Here is a 20,910-nt window from a genome sequence, read left to right as displayed (position 1 = left end):
ATTATTAGGGTGGCGTAACACCACAAACACCCCTCTGAAGCTAAGTCCCTGCAAATTAATATTGTATTTGCATTGAGGATATTTTTTAATCTATAGCCAGAGCCAATGAGAGGTGTGAATACAGCAAAAGAATACAGGCTTACAGTGAAGCACTACATACTCAGAGAAAAGCCGTATACAATCAAACTTTAGAAAAATAGAAAAGGGGATATTTCTTTTAAGGATGCTCAATACAACTATAAAGCATGTACAGAATATAATCAATTTATTAAAGAGCCAATTAGCTGCAGGCTACCTATGTGCAGTTACCCGACTCAGTTAGACCGTAGTCTCACTTGCTCAGCTCCCTTACATCTGTACAACCTTGTTCCTGTAACACACGTACCTGTGCTCCAAATATGGATCCTGCAAGTCAGTACTCTGAGGGAGGTTTTAAGTTTGCAACATGGAATGTGAATGGCTTGACGAATAAGATTGGAAATGACGATTGTATGTGAAAGGTAGGATATGTACTGGTGTGTGACATGTCCTGATAGTGAAATACTGTGTATTTCGTTTTTCACCATTGTCTGTCCCATAGGCTTATCATTGGGGCTGCACTGTAACAATTTTACATGTGTAACTCACAAGGGGGACAACATGGAAAAATTGAGTTTAGGCTCTCTGAACTCAGAATTTATTGACACCCCTTTTGGTAAAGGGTGTTTAAATTCTATGTTTGAAAAAGCCACTTTTAGAAAGTGGGCATTTTCTTTCTTTACCATTCTGTGTTCCTCTGGCTGTTTGTGTATTCAGCGCCTGGTGTTTGAGTGACAGGATCTGGCAAGTGCATTCACTCTAGACAGTGACTAGAGGGGTTAAGGTGTGCCCTGCCTTGCCTGGGTGATTCATCCCTGGGCTGAATAGACCTGGTCTGCATTTAGAGTGGTGGGAGGTGTTTGGATTGCACCTGAATAAGCCGTGTCTCCTTTTTCACAATGCTGTCTCAGCCCCCTGTGGTCATGCTGCACCAGGGAGGACAGGACTGTTTGGGACTGGGTTCAGAGACCCTTACAGCAAAGAGAACAATGACAAAATGTGGTATAAGTATTACACCTAAAATCCCGGGACTTTAGATTACTTCAAGAAACAAATGGCCCCTTCCAAGAAGAAAAGCTGAAGGACTGTGTGAGGAGCTCTGCCTTTTCTGTGTGAGGGGTGGGTCGGGCTGCAGTTGCTGCTTCTGTCTGTGGTGGAGACAAAAGACGGACTGTTTTTGCACTGCTGTGGTATCCTGCTTGGGTGTGCTTGCCTCCTGTTGGAAGTCTCAGGGAAATCAAAGACTTTATGGAAAAAGATCCTTGCTGGGTCTAAAGGGTGACCTGCCTGGTGGGAGAACTGAAGAGCTGTGTGAGGAATGCTGCCCCTGGGATGTGTGGGGTGGGACGGCCTGCAGTTGCTGCTCCTGGCTGTTGCAGGCAAAGGACTGGATTGTTCTGAAGCTTTTGTTTTTGTTCAAGAAAGTAAGCATGTGTTGAGTGCGACATTTGTGGCCCAAGCTTGGAAGTGCCCCTCTTCCCCTTGTTTCCAGAAAGGGGCACTCCCACAGTGCTCTGTGTGGACTGCTCAAGCACTAGACACGGGTTCACTCTGCATCCTGGAGGAGGAAGGAGCGCTTGCTGCATATGCCAGCACCATGATTGGCCTGGGTTCTAACACTCAGTGCTTGTTGTGCGTTTCAGTTCCTTCTAGTTATGCAAAAGTAGCAGGAAGGTGCCAACCCCACCATGGCTAGCCAACTCATTCCGAGAAGGAAGCACATGCTGCACTCATGTTGCCGTGCCAACCGCGCTTACACCGTTGATGTAGGAGAGAAGGCCATGGGAACCCCAGCTGCTCACCGACTGAGCTAGCATTGAGCAAAACTCCAGGTTTTGCCTGGCAATAAGCTGCAAGCCGCCAAAATCCGGCCGCACCCATGAGAAGAAGAAGCCCTGCCCTCCCTGTCCCAGAGCCAAGGAAGACGGGAGGGATTATCAACGTGGTCGATGTAAGACTGGAGGCGCCACCTGAAGGCCCCACGATCAAGGTTCCTCAGGAGCACAGCCATTTCTGTGCGGCCGAGTGAAGAGGGAGGCTAGAAACACGCCTCAGCTCCTACACCGGCATTGTGGCCGCTGCACTGTCTAGTTGCAGGCAGCCGTGGTGTGCTGCACCAGGAAAGGGGACCCAGCATGGTCTCTCTCATTGCTTTTGGGAAACTTGTGGGTGATGAAGTGTGGCGAGCGTCCTCAAAGGAGAACCCCCTCTTTGGCAGTAGATGTCTCTGGTGACCACAGTAGTCACCAGATGAACTGTGGTGGGCGCGCAGAGGCTGGTGTGCCCTACAGTTGGCCCAAGTTTACTGCAGTCCCCAGAAGGGAAATGCAGGTGCTTCTGTGCCCTACTTGGGGAGCTTTAATACCGATATAAAAGGTAAACAGAGTGCAGGTTTGCTGCGCCCTATGGGCTCCTAGCATCACTGGTTGTTATATTTATTTTTAGCCCTGATCAAAGTACTGCATAGCCCTTCCAATTATGCTGTCATTTTATGCTTGGTGATCACAGGATAGCAATTATCATTCCAGTACCTGCATAAGATATGGACAGTGATGGCGTAGGATGTGTTTTTGACATATGCCAACTATGAGTATTTGCTTTATGGCACTAAATGTGGTATGGTGACAGCAAAGTGATATCTGATTTCTGTGATGTTCATGACAATTATCTTATGGTAAAGGAATTCAAGATCCAGATGTTGTGCATGCATTTTTATGACAAGTGCCTAGTAACATAGTGATTTATGTGATTTGTGGTCTAATGTGTTTTATATATAATACAAAGGGTATTTTTTTTATATAACCTTGTGTTGAGTCTCTTTTTTGTGTTGTGCCTAGTGTGTCACTGGTGTGTGTGTGTGTTGCACAAACGCTTTACACATTGCCTCTGGGATAAGCCTGACTGTTCTGCCAAGCTACCAAGGGGGTGAGCAGGGGTTATCTTGTTTGTATCTTCCTTACCCTAACTAGAGTGGTGGGTTCTGCCTAGCATAGGTACATACACTAGCCAACAGAGATGGTTTGATAGTGCTGGCACTAAAGCTTTCTAGTCACTTAAATATGCTCTGTGTAACACCCAATGGCTATGAAGTCCCTGCAAAATCAATATATATTAGCTATGGCTACTGGGGAAAAAAACACACCAGGTTGAAGCATGGGAAAATGTGGCCAATGCCACAGAAAATAGGAACACCAAGCTGTTTTGGGATACAGTGAATGCACCCTTTTAAAAAAATGATGACACCCCTGAGTTGTGTTCCCTTGTCCCCTGTGACAGTTGGGTAATCCACTTCTCTGAAATTTTAAGACAAAAAAATGGGGTTGTCACAGGGTGAGATCAGGAATCACCGTGTGAGGGGGCGCCTTCCCCTGAACATCACTAATGAGGAAGATTATGTGGCTGTACAGGCCAGTGCCGGGGGCTGGGCTTTAGGCCCGGATGGGGTGCCAGTAGATGTTTCTAAATATGGCTCTGAATTATGGGGGCCTATCCTATCTATGGTGTTCAACACAGCCACTATAGATACGATCCCACCTTCTTGGGGTGTATCTATTATTGTACCCATATATAAAAAGGGGCACAAAGCAGTCCCGAAAAACTATTGCCCTATTTCTCTCCTGGACTCCTCAGTGAAAGTAATGAGTAGAGTCCTGTTAACAAGATTGGAGGAATGGGCACAAGAAGCGCGTTCTTTTCTATCCCTAGGTACAGTTTGGCTTCAGGAAACAGTTGGGGACCGTCGAACAATATGTCAACCTGGAGCTAATAATCGATAAATACACTAGGGCTGAGGCAGGCACACTTTATTTATGTTTTGCAGATTTAAGAAGCACCTTTGATTTGGTTGACCATAATTTACTCTGGTCAACTTTGACTTCCCTAGGGGCACCCAGGCCAATTATTGCAATTCTTTCCCGTCTTCATGAGAATCTAACTTGCCAAGTTCGGTTTGGCACTTAGGGGGAATGTTCGACCAAATTTAAAGTGGGGCGAGGAATTCGACAAGGGCATGTGCTAGCCCCATTACTATTTTCCCTTGTCATCAATGGAGTAGATAACTACTTGCAGTCTATGCAGGTCGATCCTCCTTGGGCTGCTGGCCATCCAATATCAGTATTGTTATGTGCTGACGATGCTGTATTATTGGAGCGAACCCCGGTTGGCCCCAAGAGACTGATGAGTGCCTTTGCTGACTTTATGACCTCCAAGAACATGGCAATTAATAAATCCAAAACGTTTACCATGGTTTGCGGGCCAAAGCATAAATCTTGCAAAACCTTTTTTTATTGATAACACCCCAATATGTCTTAGTGAACTCGTTTTATTATCTGGATATTTTATTTGAGGGCAACAGTTCATGGTCACCACACGTTCTGAATAATAAAGCTAAAATTGAGCAGGGCGTCGCAAGGGATTCATTAATTTTCCTCAAATTTGGGGAGCCGACCTATCAACGAAATGCATGCAATATACAAAGCAAAAGGAGTGACTACAACCTTATATGGGGCTGGTCTTTGGGGCTATGCTAATGGCACCACACAGCAGGTATAAGAAAATAGTTTTTTTAAATGTTTGTTAAGCTCAACTTTATCTGTATGAAACAGATTCTTACGTCATGAGGTAGGCCTACAGTTCCTAGAAGATCTTCTTTTGGTTAGACCTTTGTTATTGTGGGCCTCTCTATGGGCAAAGGAAGAAACTGGTTTTACCAGAGCAATCATTTCAGATTGTCTAGCCTTGGATAATGTCTTAAGTATCCCCTGGCTATTGTATGTCAAATCTTCCCATGCTAGGCTGTTTAATCTATCTATCTGGTCAGATCCTACCCACGTTTTATTATTAACCAAGAGGAGGATCGAAGAAACCTTTTTGCAGTATAGATTGGATCAACGATTGGCAGAAGATAGGAAAAAAATCAACAGTCGCCTTTTACAAGTCTCTGAATCTGGAGGAGGGAGAATTAGCTATGTAACAAAAATGCAGTGCAGCATCGCTTTGTGTTGGTAAGACTGAGATGTGGCATTGTGCACCATTTAGTTGCCTTCCCAAAAATGAAGTCCCTGGCATTTGATATGGTTTTTTGCCCTTGTGAAGACCAAAGCAAACACTTTTTATTGTTTTGTACATTTTATCAGAATCTCAGGTTTTTTTAAATCTCAAACCTAAGTTTGTTGCACAGAATATTACATCACACAAAGCAGCTATGAAATTTCTGGTGACACTAAGTGAACCTTCTGTGTGTTATAACGTCGCCCTATTTATCTTGGAAGCTATTAATGTTAGGAAATGTATCATGTAATAGTGCAGCAAATACATGTAATTACTATGTTTTATGTATTATACTAAAGGTTTTAAAAAATATTTTATATATGAGCCATTTCATATATACTTGTAGGATTGTTTTTGATAGCTGCAAAAAGTTTTACGAACGAACGAGTACACGCAGGTGTACGCATGTTCACATGTAAACTGTGCAGAGAATCTTAACACATCTGTACAGCAGCTCTTATTTTAAAATGAGTCCTCTAGTGGATAGCACTCAAGTCTATTTTGGTCGAGCTTACACTTAGTAAGGCTCAGTTAGTGAGACTCACTCACAACAGATATCCAAACGCTGTGTTGTCCGAAACCAATAAAACCTTAGGGCGTTTATAGTGGGTCAGAGTCATTTTCTTCGCAAACACTAACATTTGCTTTGTGTTGCACGAGTGGCGTCTGGCGCTCCTTTGCGTCAGATCAATGAAAACTTGGAAGCGCATTTGTGAGGAGCAAAATGAGTTTCCCAAGTGTGCAACTGCATTTTCACATCATAAGATCAGTTTAGGAGAAGGGATGTAACTGAGTGTTCCCTTGCTCTTGGGTTGCATTACAATTAGAGCAGAGTGGCCCACAATTCTGGCAGAGATCACTCTACGCCCTGTCAGAACTTGGCATTCCCCTGTGGAGATTCTGCATCAAGGCAGGGCCAACATGTGGAAACAGGATGTGTTCTAGGGGCATACCCTTCCGGCATCCCTCTCTCAACCAGGATCAAGCAAGATCATCACCTGACCCAGCTTCAGAACCCTCCTTGAGTGTTTATTGTGTGTCTAGGATATACAAGTGTTTTATGTTGAAAGCACACCAACAGCCCTTTTTGCATTTGTGCAATTTCCCGTTGTGAATTTGCACTTTTGCAAAATGCACATACCTTATCTATGTAAGCACAGATGTGGACATGGTATGTGAATCTGCTCCTAAAACAGAGCAAATTAGCTTTCATAAACAGGAACCCGGATTTATATGACTAGCATTAAGCATGTCTTTAGGATCTATGGGGCATATTATCAAGAAACGGCGTTACAATTATCGCCACTTTAGCGGCAGAAAACTGCAGAGAAAGCGGTGATAATGGGCTTGATAATATGCCCTTGAGAATTCCCATAGAAGCCCATGTTCTGGTGTCAACATGGGCTTCTTTTGGAATTCTCTGCGGCATATTATCAAGCCCATTATAGCCGCTTTAGCGGCAGTTTTCTGCCGCTAAAGCGGAGATAATCTTAACGCCGTTCTTGATAATATGCCCCTATATTTGATCATAGCACCATTATGTCCCTATTACAGGTGAGCGGGGTTGAAGTGACGTATGACAACACCCAATACATACAGATACTGCAAGTTGTGGTATTTACTAGGTGCAGTTATCACCTTAAAATCCGAATTTTTTCTCATAAAAAAGACGAATTCCATGAAAAATTGGGGACATTCCACACGAAAATCTGGACGGGTCAGAAATTATTACATGTTTTTCCACAGTTCCTTACAGCAGGTTTGACCTATGGGAAACATTGTAAGGAAGCTGTAATATCTGAAAATCTAGGGGGCTTATTTACAAACCCCATGCGCCGCCGTTGTGTCACTTTTTCCTATATTAAAAGTGACGCAAGGGGCTTGTAAATAAGCCCCTAAGTATTCCTATTCCGTCGCAACAATGAGATTGAACAGTGATTTGAGTGTAACGACCTACTTGGAAGCAGCGTCATGATTATAGCCTGTTCATACAGCACCAATACAGCTGAATGCCAATGGAAATTGTCAACAATTAAATAGCTCATTGAAAAAAAAAAAATCAATGACGTGTAGCGATTGTTACACGGATATTTACTTACTCTTTTATATTCACAACAATGGGCTTCTGGACAGCAGGCCCATAAACAGGACATTTAGCAAACTTGGCGAAAGTGTGCTGAACAGATTTAGTTCAGCTCGCTCCAGACTGTCGAGCAGTGCCACCTGTTTCAACATTTTACAGCAGATCTTCCTGCCAGAAGCAAATTATAGACTCATCCGACTGCTGACCAAACAAGAGAAAAACGCCTGCTTGAGCCATATGTTTGCCGCAGCAAAGCAGGCATCTCTTCTGAGCGGATTGAATTAAAACTCACTAAGATTCCAGCTGACAGATAAATATACTTATGTGTATGAGCTTCACGAAGGACACCAGACAAAAACCACACACGCAGTTTAAAAGTGTTGCATGAGGTGACCAACCTATTGTCTTCTCTGTAATACTTCTGAAACTGCACCGTGCAAAGCACATGAACACTCATCCCTTCCAGGTTTTTAAAGTGTGTGTTTTGGAGCCAACAATTTCAGAAGCAATTGAAAATTGTATTGGAAAACGGGCAAATAAAATCACACATAACAGCAAGCACACGTTGGCAAGCATAACTATTCTAGTCTCGACTCATACCTGAAATTCTTTACAATAAATACTTGTTTTTAAGTGGAGATTAATATTTCTGCTTTGGTACCAAGCGCTGTAAATAAAATGGTGATGCCACAAACAGCACCGCTATAGATAGAGGTCTATACTCTGTGACCAGCTTAGGGCATTCGATTATGTATACGTTTATACATATATACGTTATCAATGCCATTCTATTTTAAAACACATCCCATTAATAACTGTATTGTGCAAAAGGCGTAACACAACAATGTTCTTCTGTTTGCAATAACACGGAATTCAAACCCTGAAGAAGGTCTTCATACAGTCCAGCATAAATATACCATAATTTTGTTTAGTTTTGATTGTATACATGGTACATTCCAAACGCTTTAGGGTAAAGCGAAAGGCAAATTAAACGCTGCAGGCTATTAATAGAGGCCTGTGTTGATCAAACATTAGCGCGATTTGCTAGGCGACCCTGGCTCACCACCGCTTTTTGTGTAAAGATACATCAAAACAAAACTGCATTTTACTTAACACGGGCCAGCATTGAACACTCATAACAGTCAAGTTTGAATCAAATGTAACAGCCTGACATTTGAAGTGTAATACGGTACCTTCTGGCGTCACTTCTGCCATAACTGCGATTCGGTCGGCGCGGGAAAAGGTCAGTGTCGAGGGTGCTTCATAAAGCGCGTCCACTTAAGACTCTTAAACCGAATACACGGGAATACAAAAGCGGGGATCCCCCGACTGTCCTCCTACGCTTCGCTGCCTTCCTATAACGTGATATACGGCAGTGTCTCCCCACCCACCCTTCCAACCCCTGCAAGAACTGGAACCTTTGTCACGACACCCTGCTCGCTGGACTGTGGTGTCAGCTGCTGACAGAAATAGCTGTCTCCTGCAAGATGTCTTCGGCACTTCTTTTCGACAGCCGACAAGAATGTGGAACAGTCAGCTGAGTGGGACAGGGGGGCGAAAAATGTCAGCAGCAGAAGCAAAGGCGATCGAAGAGAGCGGTTCAAGCGCCCGCCGCGAGTCCCGTAGACAGGAGTGAGATCAGTGCTCGGAGGGCCTGCCTCGAAAATTGTACAGTAACCCTATCCATTAGTGCTCAGATGTATTCTTAGCCCTTCTGATGCCCGTCACATTCTGCCTTGCCTTTTTTGGGGTGGGGAGGGTCCTGCGAGGGCTATGCGATTCAAGCCAGGGGAAAGTAACTTAGGTCGGAAAACTTTACTCTCCCCTTCGGTTCTAAATTCACGAAGGTTAACCTGTGCATTTTCCTCACTTAGGGTTTGTTATTCCACATTTTGGAGTATGTAAAATCGAACTTTCTTAATGCTCACTTACTCTTACATGCCTCTGTGAGATACCTACATGCATGCATTCTGAAACAGAAACGAGGGGGATCTTAAAAGAAATCGGAGAACTATATTTTCCCTATTGACTTAAATTAGATTTGAGGCAAAACAACCCTAAAATAAAGCCCTTTGGGCATACAAAAAATCATAAGTCTCCTGCCTGAATCAGGTCTGTTGGCATGCTGGGAATTATCCTCGAAAGTTCTCACATGGAAATAAAATGGGAATATTCACATACTGTTAATACAAAATGAAAGGATTGTACCTTCTTTACACTTTTTAAATTGGGAATTGAACTTTTTGAGGCTGATCAACAAATGAATGTAAGAGTACCTTAATAGAGAATTCCCATAGGATAACTTCCTCTAATCATAAATACTTTTGTGGATGAGCCCAAACAAAGTTGCTAACTTACTTTTGCCTACTCTTACGATTTGTGGATATTTCACATTTTTGGGGAACATTTCAAAGTATTCCAGGAGTGTACCTGCAAAAAGTCTGTAAATACTCACACATTTACATGCTTGTGGGTTTTCACCACCTTTAATACGTGACCTTCCGTAAAACTCTCAGAAACCACCCAGATGAGCAGACTTGGTCACACTGGATTTTGCACCATACTGGAAGAATATTCTGTTTGAAGTAATTGATTTACGAGAGCCAACTCACGTTCTGTGATTCAGTAAAGTGGATTTTCATTCACAAATGAAGCAACTTACACACTTAAATGCCACATAAGTGCACAAATGCCTTTGTGAGTTAGGTCTGGAAATGAAGGGACATATTAATGAGTTTGTCATGAAGTGCAGCGCAGCAAGTTATCTTTTCTGCGCTGTGTGACAGGGAAAGGGCAGAAATGTGCCATATTTGAAAGAATACGGTGCATTCCTGCCTTTTCCCCTGCACTCTTGCTGTTTTGGCTGCCTAGTACCAACGCAGACACCCTTGCACAATGGTACCGGCGTTGCATTGTAAGGTGGATTTTTTTGGGCAGGAAGGGCCACCTTCTTGCACAAAAACAATCCCCTGAGGCATTCTCCTCTTTCTATTTGTGCTGCAGAATGCAGCACACATAGAAAGAAAACAAAATTCAGCGAAAGAAAAAGATTTCTCCTCTTTACACCTCACCTGGGGATGCATATATTTTTGGCGCAATCCTAGTTCTACCACCTTGTGGTAAATCTGGGAATGTGTCAAAATCCACGGATGTTACATGGGAACACGCCACGTAACATCCATTGAATGGCTCCCTGGCGCAGAGTAAGGTAACACAGTGATTTGGGCCCAACCTGGGGAGCAGCACATACCACGACACATTTCTTGGTGTGAAAAAGGCAGCTTTATTGGAAACAGGTGCACCTTACATCCAAAATTCCCTTGGCATATGCCGTACAAAACTAAGCCTTACAAAATAAAGTCTTACCCCCACCCCCTCCCGTGACATGTTTTCCCCTCCCCTGCAACAATTATAAACAACTAGCCATTCCTAACTTCTCTACACCTACCTAACTAGGTAAACTTCGTATGTTCATTTCATAACTGTAACCATCCAACCTTATCACGAATGACCTAGGAAAATGCCCCCACAGCATAAATCACCACATCCGCACCTGTTCCAGTGACAACCCCCATACACATGTCCCCCCCCTGATGCACCTGTTCCCAAAAGCCAACCGAAAAGCTGAACAAACTAGCCAAGTCCCCTGACACCAGACCCCTCAAACGAGGATAAAAGCCAACAGGGTGGGAGGGCGGGAAAAAATGCACCAACCCAGAGCCTCCCCCAGCTGGTTGTCGTGTCACGACCACCAGAATGGTGGCTTGCGACACAAAATGGCCGGCTTTAAACCCTCCCAGCCCAAAAACCGCCCAACCCCAGCCCAACGAGCCCAAAAACGCCCCACATGGTCCGGCTGCCCCCCGGCCCAAAGCTCCATGGGGGTGGCAGGCCTCCCGCTGGTCGGCCGCCCCCCCCCAAAACCCCATTGGGCCCAACCTGGGGAGCAGCACATACCACAACACATTTCATGGTGTGAAAAAGGCCACTTTATTGGAAACAGGTGCCCCTTACATCCAAAATTCCCTTGGCTTGTGCCGTACAAAACTAAGCCTCGCTAAATAAAGTCTTCCTACCTTACCCCCACCCCCTCCCCTAACATGTTCCCCCCCGCAACAATTATAAACAACTGGCCATTCCTAACTTCTCTACACCTACCTAACTAGGTAAACTTCGTATGTTCATTTCATAACTGTAACCATCCAACCTTATCACGAATGACCTAGGAAATCGCCACTCGAAGGGCGTCCCTGACAACCCTCGACCCCCCCCCTAGGAATCCAGGCGCTTCGGGTATCTGTGCACCCCTATTGCCTTGTCCAATGCCTCCTTTAGCTATGTACAATTCCTATTGATCTTTCTACGCGCTCTATCTATAGCCGCAGGACGCTCCTCCCCCATTCACAATCTCCGGGGTATAAATTCCGACCATATTATATGGCAACCGGACCACTGCTGCCGAATCTCCATTAAATCCTGCTTCATTTGCTTCAACAATGCCAAGCACTTGCATTGTACCAAGTCGTTCTCGCCTAAATGAATGACTAAGACATCCGGACAGATCCCCCCATGACCACCTGATTCAATATTGGAAATAGCTCATGCCACCTCATGCCCCCCTTCCCCTGCCAACGACAACTGAAAAGCCTAGGATCCAGTCCTAAATTCAGATTCCTGTGCCTCTCCCATTCAGAGTGCTCCGCTCGCTTCACAAAAGAATGTCCTACGATGAGGATTGACAATCCTTCCACATCCGGCCCGCCACTGCACCTGAAAAGAGACACATGTAAAACAAGGGAAACCCACATTATGCTTCCTCCTCCATCCCGAGCCCCCTCAATCTGATGTACGTCTTGAAGCAATCCGACTTCCACCACCGCAAGCGCATAAGCTCCTCCCTCCCCCACCCATTCTGTGCTGCGTCCGTCGCCGCCCCTATGCGAAACGAATGCGTCCCAAAACTTCTGGGATCCTCACCCAAGGCTTGCAAAGCATGCCGTAGAACCCAGAGCAGCTGCACCGCCATCACCCTTCCTCTGTCGGCCCAGCGGAAAACCTCCCCGGCCTCTGTCCTCCCCCTGCATGCCAACCCCCCCTCCACACCGCAGGGCACACTTCCCGATCAACTACCGGTCCCAGGACCACCCACTTGCCCATGCCCCTCTTGTCGGTCTTCAAGCGCCGCAATAGGACCGCCACCTCCCGTGACCGCAATTCTACCTCCCCCACCGCAGTCCTTGCTTACCCCGTGGCCCTACTAGTTCAGACACTCGAAAAGCCCCGAAATACATCCACGACATCAGTGTGGAAAACAACAGGACCTCCTCCCGATTGCAGGAGATATTTGGCATGAGCTGTTTCAAGCAGCCTACAAAACCCCCGTGATGGGGCGGCGCTGGGGTGCCCTGCCTCCCCTCTCACGCACCCATCCTTCCAATAACCGCGCGCCCAATTCACCTGCCGACGGTGCATATCCCCACAACATCTTCCCCATAAATGCTATGGCTGACAATTTGCCAGGAATCGTCACCTTTGACCTTCCCCTGTCCATCATTGCCAAAATAAACTGCACCACCTGTTCACTCCTCACCCAATGATTGTCGTGTCTGACTGCCTCGTTATCCAAAAACTCCCACCAGGCTTGCACGTACGCCTTCCATGTGGAAGTGGCCACGGACCTTCTTACCAGTTGCGCGACCCTCCCTCTCCTACTGACCACAGCCCCGCTGGCACCGGTGTCTTGCATTCATCCACCTCCGTGGCTAACCCATGGAACCTCTGCCACTGTGAACGAGACAAAGCATCCGCGATATCATTGTCTACCCCTGGCACATGTCGTGCTTGAAACAAAATGTCATGCTCCAAACGTTGCAGTACAAAAACCCTCAACAGCTTAAGCACCTGCGGATCCCGGGCCGACTGTCGATTCACGACGTGCACCACTGCCATGTTATCCACCTTGAAAATCACTTTTTTTGTGTGTGAGCTCCTGCGCCCACACCGTCACTGCCACCACCAGGGGAAACAGTTCCAAAAATGCAATGCTCCTCCCCCCGTTCTGCCAAGCTAGCGGCCAGATCTCCGTGCACCGCCTCCCCTGCCAGTACAGCCCAAAACCACCCACCCCTGCCGCATCCGAGGAGATGGTCACGTCCCATTCCTCCGGGGGAGCCATGGGGATACCATTGAAGCGCTCCAAAAAAGGTCCTTCTTCGTGCCTGCCGACAATCGCAAATGGTGGTGCGGTAATGTCAACCCGGACAAGGACCTGCAAAACGTGCGCTCCGCCTGCACCACTCGGCACGCAAAGGTCAAATGTCCCAAAAGAACCTGCACCTCCCGCACCGTCACTTTCTGCTTCCCTAACATAGTGTCAACCAACACCAGCATATGCATCTTCTTGTCCCCCGGCAAGCGTGCCTCCATAACCTCCGAGTCCAACTCTATTCCCAGAAATGACAGCACCGTGCTGGGACCTTGTGTCTTCCCTGGTGCCAGGGGCACACCCAGGTAGCCCATGAGCTCTGTAAAACTGTCCAGCTGCTGCTGGCAGTCCGCCGAACTGGGCAGTCCCACCAGGAAGAAGTCATCCAGGTAGTGCGTCACCGTCACATGACCCGTGCGCCACGAAAAGGCCCATATCAGAAAGGTGCTGAAATGTTCAAACAACGCGCAGGAGATTGAACACCCCATGGGCAACGCTGTATCCACAAAAATGGAACCGTCGAACTGTATCCCCAGCAGTTGGTAATCTTCTGGGTGCACTGGTAACAGCCGGAAAGCGGACTTGATGTCACACTTTGCCATGAGGGTGCCCGACCCCACCGACGCCACCAAACGCCACGCCACATCTACCGATGAGTAAGATACCGACGACAAGTCGGCCGCTATGCAGTCATTGACCGATGCCCCTTCCGGCCACGACAGATGTTGGATCAGCCGATATTGCCCCGGCTCCTTTTTCGGCACCACCCCTATGGGGGAGACAATCAGGTCCTGAATAGGGGCCCCCCGAAAGGATCCTGCAATCCGCCCCTCCCGTACCTCCTTGCCCAGGTTCTCCCGAACCACCGCCTTATGCATCTGGGCCGATTTCAAATTCTCAGCCCACCGAGCGATCCGCGGACCCTCGTACCCCAGCCAGAAACCCTCCCGAAACCCCAGACTGCTGCCCCGACTGCCCCCTGTCCCCCAGAAGTGCACCACTGGGTGGCGCTTTGCGCATTTAGAACATTCGTGGCGGAACTTGCAGTATTGCTGTGCGTAAGCTCCCTTGTTGTAATCCCAACACGCTCCCACATTGGCCCCCCCAGCACTCTCTCCTTGCCCCAACCCCCGGGTGGGGCGGGCCGGAAAGGGGCGAGGCACCAGCGGTAATCCACTGGCGGTGTAGATCGTTTTCCCGAACTTTGCCCCGCCCATAGTCTGCTGGTAGAGATCCGAATCAATCTCCCCCCATTTAGCCTCCGGGTCCCAGGCCAAACGCGCTCGAAACTCCCCGTCATAATGTGACCAAGTGTAGCCCCCACATGTTACCTGCGCCCGCCTGATCATGTCCATGTATTTAAACAGCGCAACGGACCTTTCCGGGTACTTATCACAGTACACACTCGCAAAGATCAAGAAACCCGCCGACCAATTCTCTATGTTCAAGGGCACCCTGGGCCGCCAAGCCAGTTCCAGCTCTTCCTCCTTAGACCCCTCCTTTACCGTCAGCTCCCTATGCAGGAGCTTCAAGATGTCCACGTACTTCCCTTTCCAGATGTTTTCTTTGGTGGCCAAGGACAAATGCGCCACAAAGGCTTCGCAATGCCCATATACGGGAGCTTGCGCACCGGTACCTCATGACTCTCCTTCCCCTCTTTACCCTTAGTGGGTGTCCCCCCAGCCCCCTTGTCCCCCGCGGCCCCTATCCCGTCGGTCCCTGCACCGTCCATCCCCACCCCTCTGTCCCTCACGTACGTTCCCTTACTCAAACGCACCCCCCCATCTTCCCCCCTGGCATCCGTGCCTACTGATATCCCAACCTGTGGGGTACCGCCTGCCCCATCCCCACTCCCTGCCGTGCCTTACCTGGCGTCAAGGTCGGCGTCCGCACCGGATCCCGCCGCCTAACCAGTTGCGCAGGAGGGGCCGGCACTTTATCCGCCTTGATTCTCTGGGGCTGCAAAAAACTAGCACAAGCATTATTCCGCTCCCCCCATCCGAACCTCCCGTATCTCCCCCTCCTCCACGCTCTCCTCATCATAATCCAAAATTGATGGGCCGCCCTCCTTGGACTCCAGCCCTGTTGGCATGTGTTCTTGCCAAAGACCGCCCTCTACGGGCTCCAGCCTGCTCAACCCTGCCTGCTCCCTACATGTTTGCAGCAATTCTCCCAGGTCCACACTCCCACTCCTTCGCCCTGTGCGCCGCTCCTCATGGGCCCCATCTGGACTGTCGAACCTCCGACCCCGTCCCCCGGAGGCCGCATCGACCCTGCGGGGTGAGGCTGGCGGGGACCTACCACCCCGCCTCCTGCACGGCGCGACCGCCAGGTCCCTCGTGGGAGCGCAACCGTACGCATGAGGCAGAGTCGGCCCATCCCTTCAGTGGATTGGAGCCGCATGAAGCTCTCCCGAGCACCTCGTCGCGCCTACCTGTCGGAAAAGAGAAGTGGTGTCCAACATGCCGGGGTTAAACCTATACCCCAAACCGCTGAACACCCCAGCCCCCCCAACCCCCCCCTCCTGCCCCCTGTCCCAGAGGAATGTCCCCCGCGCCACAATGGCGTAGACCTCCCTGCCCCTAGCGCCCCACCCCTACCCCAGCTGCTCCACCCCCCATCCCCCATCCGCCCCCACTCTCCCCCCATCGCTCCAAGTCAATGACACCAACTCCCGCCGGACCGCACTGACCCCTAGCAACCCCCCACTGCCCCTGCACCTCCCCCATGGCCCACTTGCTGGCCCTTTCCCCAGGCTCCCCTGCGCCCGGCCCTCTCTTGCCCTAGCCCCCCACCATCCTCCCATGCCCCCCCACCTCCAATGAAGGCATGGAACCCCAACGCAATAGCTCCCCGCCACCTCCTGTGTCACCCCCCACATGTCGACCAGTAAGCTTCTCTCCCGGACCCCATGGGTACTCCCTCCACCTCCTTCCTACTGGGCCCCTCCCTCGGTGGCCCAGCCTGTAACCCCCCAGTCCTGCCCCCCTCCCCAGACCCCACACCGCCCGAGCCTGCTGCCTTCCTGCGGATGGGCTCCCCACCTGGCTGCCCCCTGCCCCCTCCCCCTCCTCCTCGCTCTCTATTAATAGGGGTGACACCGCCCTGCTGGGCCCCGGAGCGGGGGCATCCCCAGCGCTGTCCCTCCTTTGCCCTGTGGCAGCTCCCCTGCCCCTCTGACCCTGGCCACGCTTACTACCTTTTCCCCCACTCACCCTCGACCCTCCCGCTGTCCCTGCACATCCCCAGCCGCCCCTCCCGCTCCGTCCTGGAATGCCAACTTGGGCCTCCATACTTGCCCCTGCTTCTCCGCCCTTGCGCGCTTCACCACCCGCGGCGGGTCGCATGCGAGCACCGCTGCCGCCACCCCACTCGCGGCACACCTGGTGGGCCTCACCTTAACGTCAGGCAGCAATATATCCATGCGGCCCGCGTCCTCCAGCAGTCGCAGCGCCTCAAGGACGCGTGGGTCATCCCACTGCACCATCGCCGAAGGACCGGTAATCGCGCCACACAGTCAAGAATTTCAAATACTTTCCGCGCGATAGCATTAGTTTTCTGCCGCAATCCCTCGCTACTCCGCCAAACTGACATTAACCAGGCCTCCACAAAAAATGCACCAACCCAGAGCCTCCCCCAGCCGGCTGTCGTGACACGACCACCAAAATGGTGGCTCGCGACACGAAATGGCCGGCTTTAAACCCTCCCAGCCCAAAAACCGCCCAACCCCAGCCCAACGAGCCCAAAAACGCCCCATGTGGTCTGGCTGCCCCACGGGCCAAAGCTCCCCGGGGTGGCAGGCCTCCCGCTGGTTGGCCACCCCCCCAAAACCCCATTGCGTGCATTGCTTTACTCACGAGATCTGAAGCCACTCAGGGCCACCCAGGGTGGCAATGCGTAGCTTCATAAATCTCATTTTTGAGTGTTGTCGCTCTTGCACCACGTTGTGTGGTGCAAGAGCGACACAACTGGGCTTGTAAATATGCCCCTAACTTCCATAATTTGTGGCGCAATCTGGATCCACATTGTTTCCTTATCAGTGAAATGCCATTTTATTAACCTGTATGAATAAGGAAAAAACCCTTCAGCAGCAAAAACAGACCATTTTCATAGAAAGGAACCTATGATAAGTTGACCTGGTACAATGAAACAAAAACATAAAAACAGAGGAGTTCATGGCACCTAAGAATCACGGACTGAAATAAGAAGGCAATGAATGAATGCTTGAATTAATCTCTAAAACCAGTAATTAATTTGGCTACTTCCATCTCACTTCATCTTTTTAGTAAATAGCTAGGTTTTAGCTCTATGTTTCATTAAAGCTGAATATGCAAATCATGTTTGATGAGCGAAGTGGAACAGTGTATCCTAAACAGTTTGTTAACCTCTTCGGTGCTAGGCCTTCGCCCCCCCCCCCTGTGCTAAGCCTTTTTTTGGCTATTTGGGGTAGTTCGCGCTTAGACCCCTGCAACTTTTGGACCACTTAAGGTATTCACGCCAAATTCGCGTCCTTTCCTTCCAACATTATGGGGATTCTAAGGGTACCAAGGGTTTGTGGATTCCCCTGGAGGGGACCCAGAAATTAGCCAAAATACAGCTAAATTTTTGTTTTTTTTAGCAAAAATGGGAAAAAAGGGCCACAGTTGAAAGCGTCTGTTATTTCCCCTGCAAATGGTATCAACAAAGGGGTTGTGGTGCTGAAATCACCGCCATCCCAGCTTTCAGGGACAAGCAGACTTTTGTCAGAAAACCAAAATTGTTTACACAGTTTTGGCATTTTTCTGGGACATAGCCTATTTTTGCTATTTTTGTGCTTTCAACCTCCTTCCAGTTAATGGTAGAAATGGGTATGAAAGCAATAATGGATCCTGGAAAGCTATACATTTTAGAAAATTAGACAGAATTCTGAATTTAGCAAGGGGTCATTTGTGTAGATCCTTCAAGGTTTCTTAATAGAAACTAACAGTTAAATATAGGAAAAATTGAAAATTAGTTTTCACCTGTAACTTCTAATTATGACAGCTGTTTGAAAGCAATATACCATTACATCCTCTGGACGATTCTGGTTGTGGTGATATATAGGACTTGTCGGTTCACCAAGAACCCGACGAACCCAGAACCAATAACTGAGCAGTGTCTTGCAATGGTTTTTTATTATGTACCGGGTATATAGCAATTATTTTGGGATAATGTATACATGGAAAAATCAGAATGAAAGACACCTATGTTTTTCTGAAATGGGAACAAAATATAGAGTTTAGAAACAGTAGATAATTGCACATTTCCGAAATTGGGAGTACCCATACTAGCATGAGAATTATAGGTCATTTTTCAAAATGACTTATTTTTTACACATTGTCTTTCATTTGGAAGACAGAAATGCATCGAAAGTCATTAGGTAATAACAGTTGCTCTACAATTCTGTGTTTCCATAAGTCTCCCTATAAAAATGGGACCTCACTTGTGTGGGTAGGCCTAGTGCCCACAACAGGAAACGGGTCAAAACGCAACGTGGACACACTATTTTTACAGTGAAAACTGACCCTTTTTTTGCAAAGTGCCTAGCTGTAGTTTTTGAACCCTAGCTCTACAAGCACCTAGGGAAACCTAGCAAACCTATAAATTTTTGAAAACTAGACTCCGTGGGAAATCCAGGATGGGGTGACTTGACTGGCTCTCACCAGGTTCTGTTACCGAGAATCCCTTGCAAACCTCAAAATTTGTCAAAATAAACACATTTTCCTGACATTTCAGTGATGGAAAGTTCTGGAATCCGCGTTGATCCACAAAGTTTGACCCACCCCTCGTTCCCCAATGTCTTCCGAGAAAAATGGTACCTAACTTGTGTAGGTAGGCCTAGTGCCCGCGACAGGAAACGTCCCAAAACGCAATGTGGACACACCACATTTTCACAGTGAAAACTGACCCTTTTTTTGCAAAGTGCCTAGCTGTAGTTTATTAATCCTAGCTCTGCTGGCACCTTGGGAAACCTAGCAAACCTATACATTTTTTAAAACTAGACTCCCAGGGGAATCCAGGATGGGTGACTGGACTGGCTCTCACCAGGTTCTGTTACCCAGAATCCCTTGCAAACCTCAAAATTTGTTCAAAAAATAAATTTTGATCACATTTCTGTGGAGGAAAGTTCTGGAATTTGTGTGGATCCACAAAGTTCCACCCACCCTGTGTTCCCCAAAGTCTTCTGAGAAAAATGGTACCTCACTTGTGTGGGTAGGCCTAGTGCCTGCGACAGGAAACGGCCCAAAACGCAATGTGGACACACCACATTTACACAGTGAAAATGGGCCCTTTTTTTGCAAAGTGCCTAGCTGTAGTTTTTGAACCCTAGCTCTGTCAGCCTGTAGGGAAACCTAGCAAACCTATACATTTTTGAAAACTAGACACCAAGGGAAATCCAGGATGGGGTGACTTGACTGGCTCTCTCCAGGTTCTGTTACCCAGAGTGCCTTGCAAACCTAAACAATTGTCAAAAAAACCACATTTTCCTCATATTTCTGTGGTGGAAAGTTCTGGAATCTGCGTGGATCCACAAAATTCTACCCACCCCGCTTTCCCCAAAGTCTTCCGAGAAAAATGGTACCTCACTTGCGTGAGTGGGTCAAGTACCCGAAACCTCAAATTTAGCTGAAAAAAGCACATTTTCCACATAGTTTTGTGTGGAATCACTGTACTTGCACAAATGTCCTACCCCACAGCGTTCTCCTTAGTGTACCGAGTAAAATGATACCTCACTTGTGTGGGTGTCCATTGCAGAATTGGCTAAAAACGTATTTTATTTTTAAAATGTAGCGCTTGGAATTTTCGGTGCTATACCCTTAATTCCTATGTTTTGGGCTCTTCCCAGTCACAGGCCCTTGCCCCCCACACACAAGTGAGGTATCAATTTACTCGGTAGACTCAGGGGAACGCTGTGGGATAGGACATTTGTGCCAGAATGGTGATTCCACACAAAAATATGTGGAAAATGTGTTTTTTTAGCTGAAGTTGAGGTTTGCAGGGTATTCTGGGTATTCTGGACTCCCCCCGGTGTCTAGTTTTCATAAATGTTTTGGGTTTGGTAGTTTTCCAAGATGGCCACCGAGCCCGGGGCCAAAACCCCAGGTGCCCCCTCCCCAAAACCAGGTAGTTTTGTTATAGGTAATTTTGAAGTCTCCACAATACGATGTGGGCCATTTCCTGTTGCAGCCACTATGCCTACCCACACAAGTGAGGTACCATTTTTATCAGGAGACCTGGGGGGATGCTAGGTGAGAGGAAATTTGTGGATCCACACAGGTTCCGGAACTTTCCCACACAGAAATTTGAGAAAAAAGTGATTTGTTCAGATAAATTTGAGGTTTGCAGGGGATTCTGGGTAGGAGAATGTTGGGGGATCCATGCAAGCCATTCCTCGCTGGACTCCCCCGGGTGTCTAGTTTTCAGAAATGTGTGGGTTTGGTAGGTTTCCCTAGGTGGCGGCCGAGCCCGGGGCCAA

General features: G+C 48.1%; 1 protein-coding gene across 50 annotated transcripts in view; it reads right to left on the bottom strand.

Annotated features, from left to right (window-relative positions):
* LOC146820883 (uncharacterized) overlaps nucleotides 1-8,866 on the bottom strand; it is a 1,936,624-nt gene extending 1,927,758 nt beyond the window's left edge. For all 50 annotated transcript variants that reach the window (XM_085611721.1, XM_085611696.1, XM_085611722.1 and 47 more), the window contains exon 1: nucleotides 8,404-8,866. In XM_085611721.1, the coding sequence (XP_085467847.1) occupies nucleotides 8,404-8,425 (22 nt within the window). In that variant the 5' untranslated portion in view covers nucleotides 8,426-8,866. The remainder of the gene's footprint in view (nucleotides 1-8,403) is intronic.
* Nucleotides 8,867-20,910: the final 12,044 nt, after the last annotated feature.

Source organism: Triturus cristatus, chromosome 6 (genome assembly GCF_964204655.1).
Source record: "Triturus cristatus chromosome 6, aTriCri1.1, whole genome shotgun sequence".
In the NCBI taxonomy this organism is placed as follows: Eukaryota; Metazoa; Chordata; class Amphibia; order Caudata; family Salamandridae; genus Triturus; species Triturus cristatus.
This window is presented reverse-complemented; position numbering and strand designations above follow the sequence as displayed.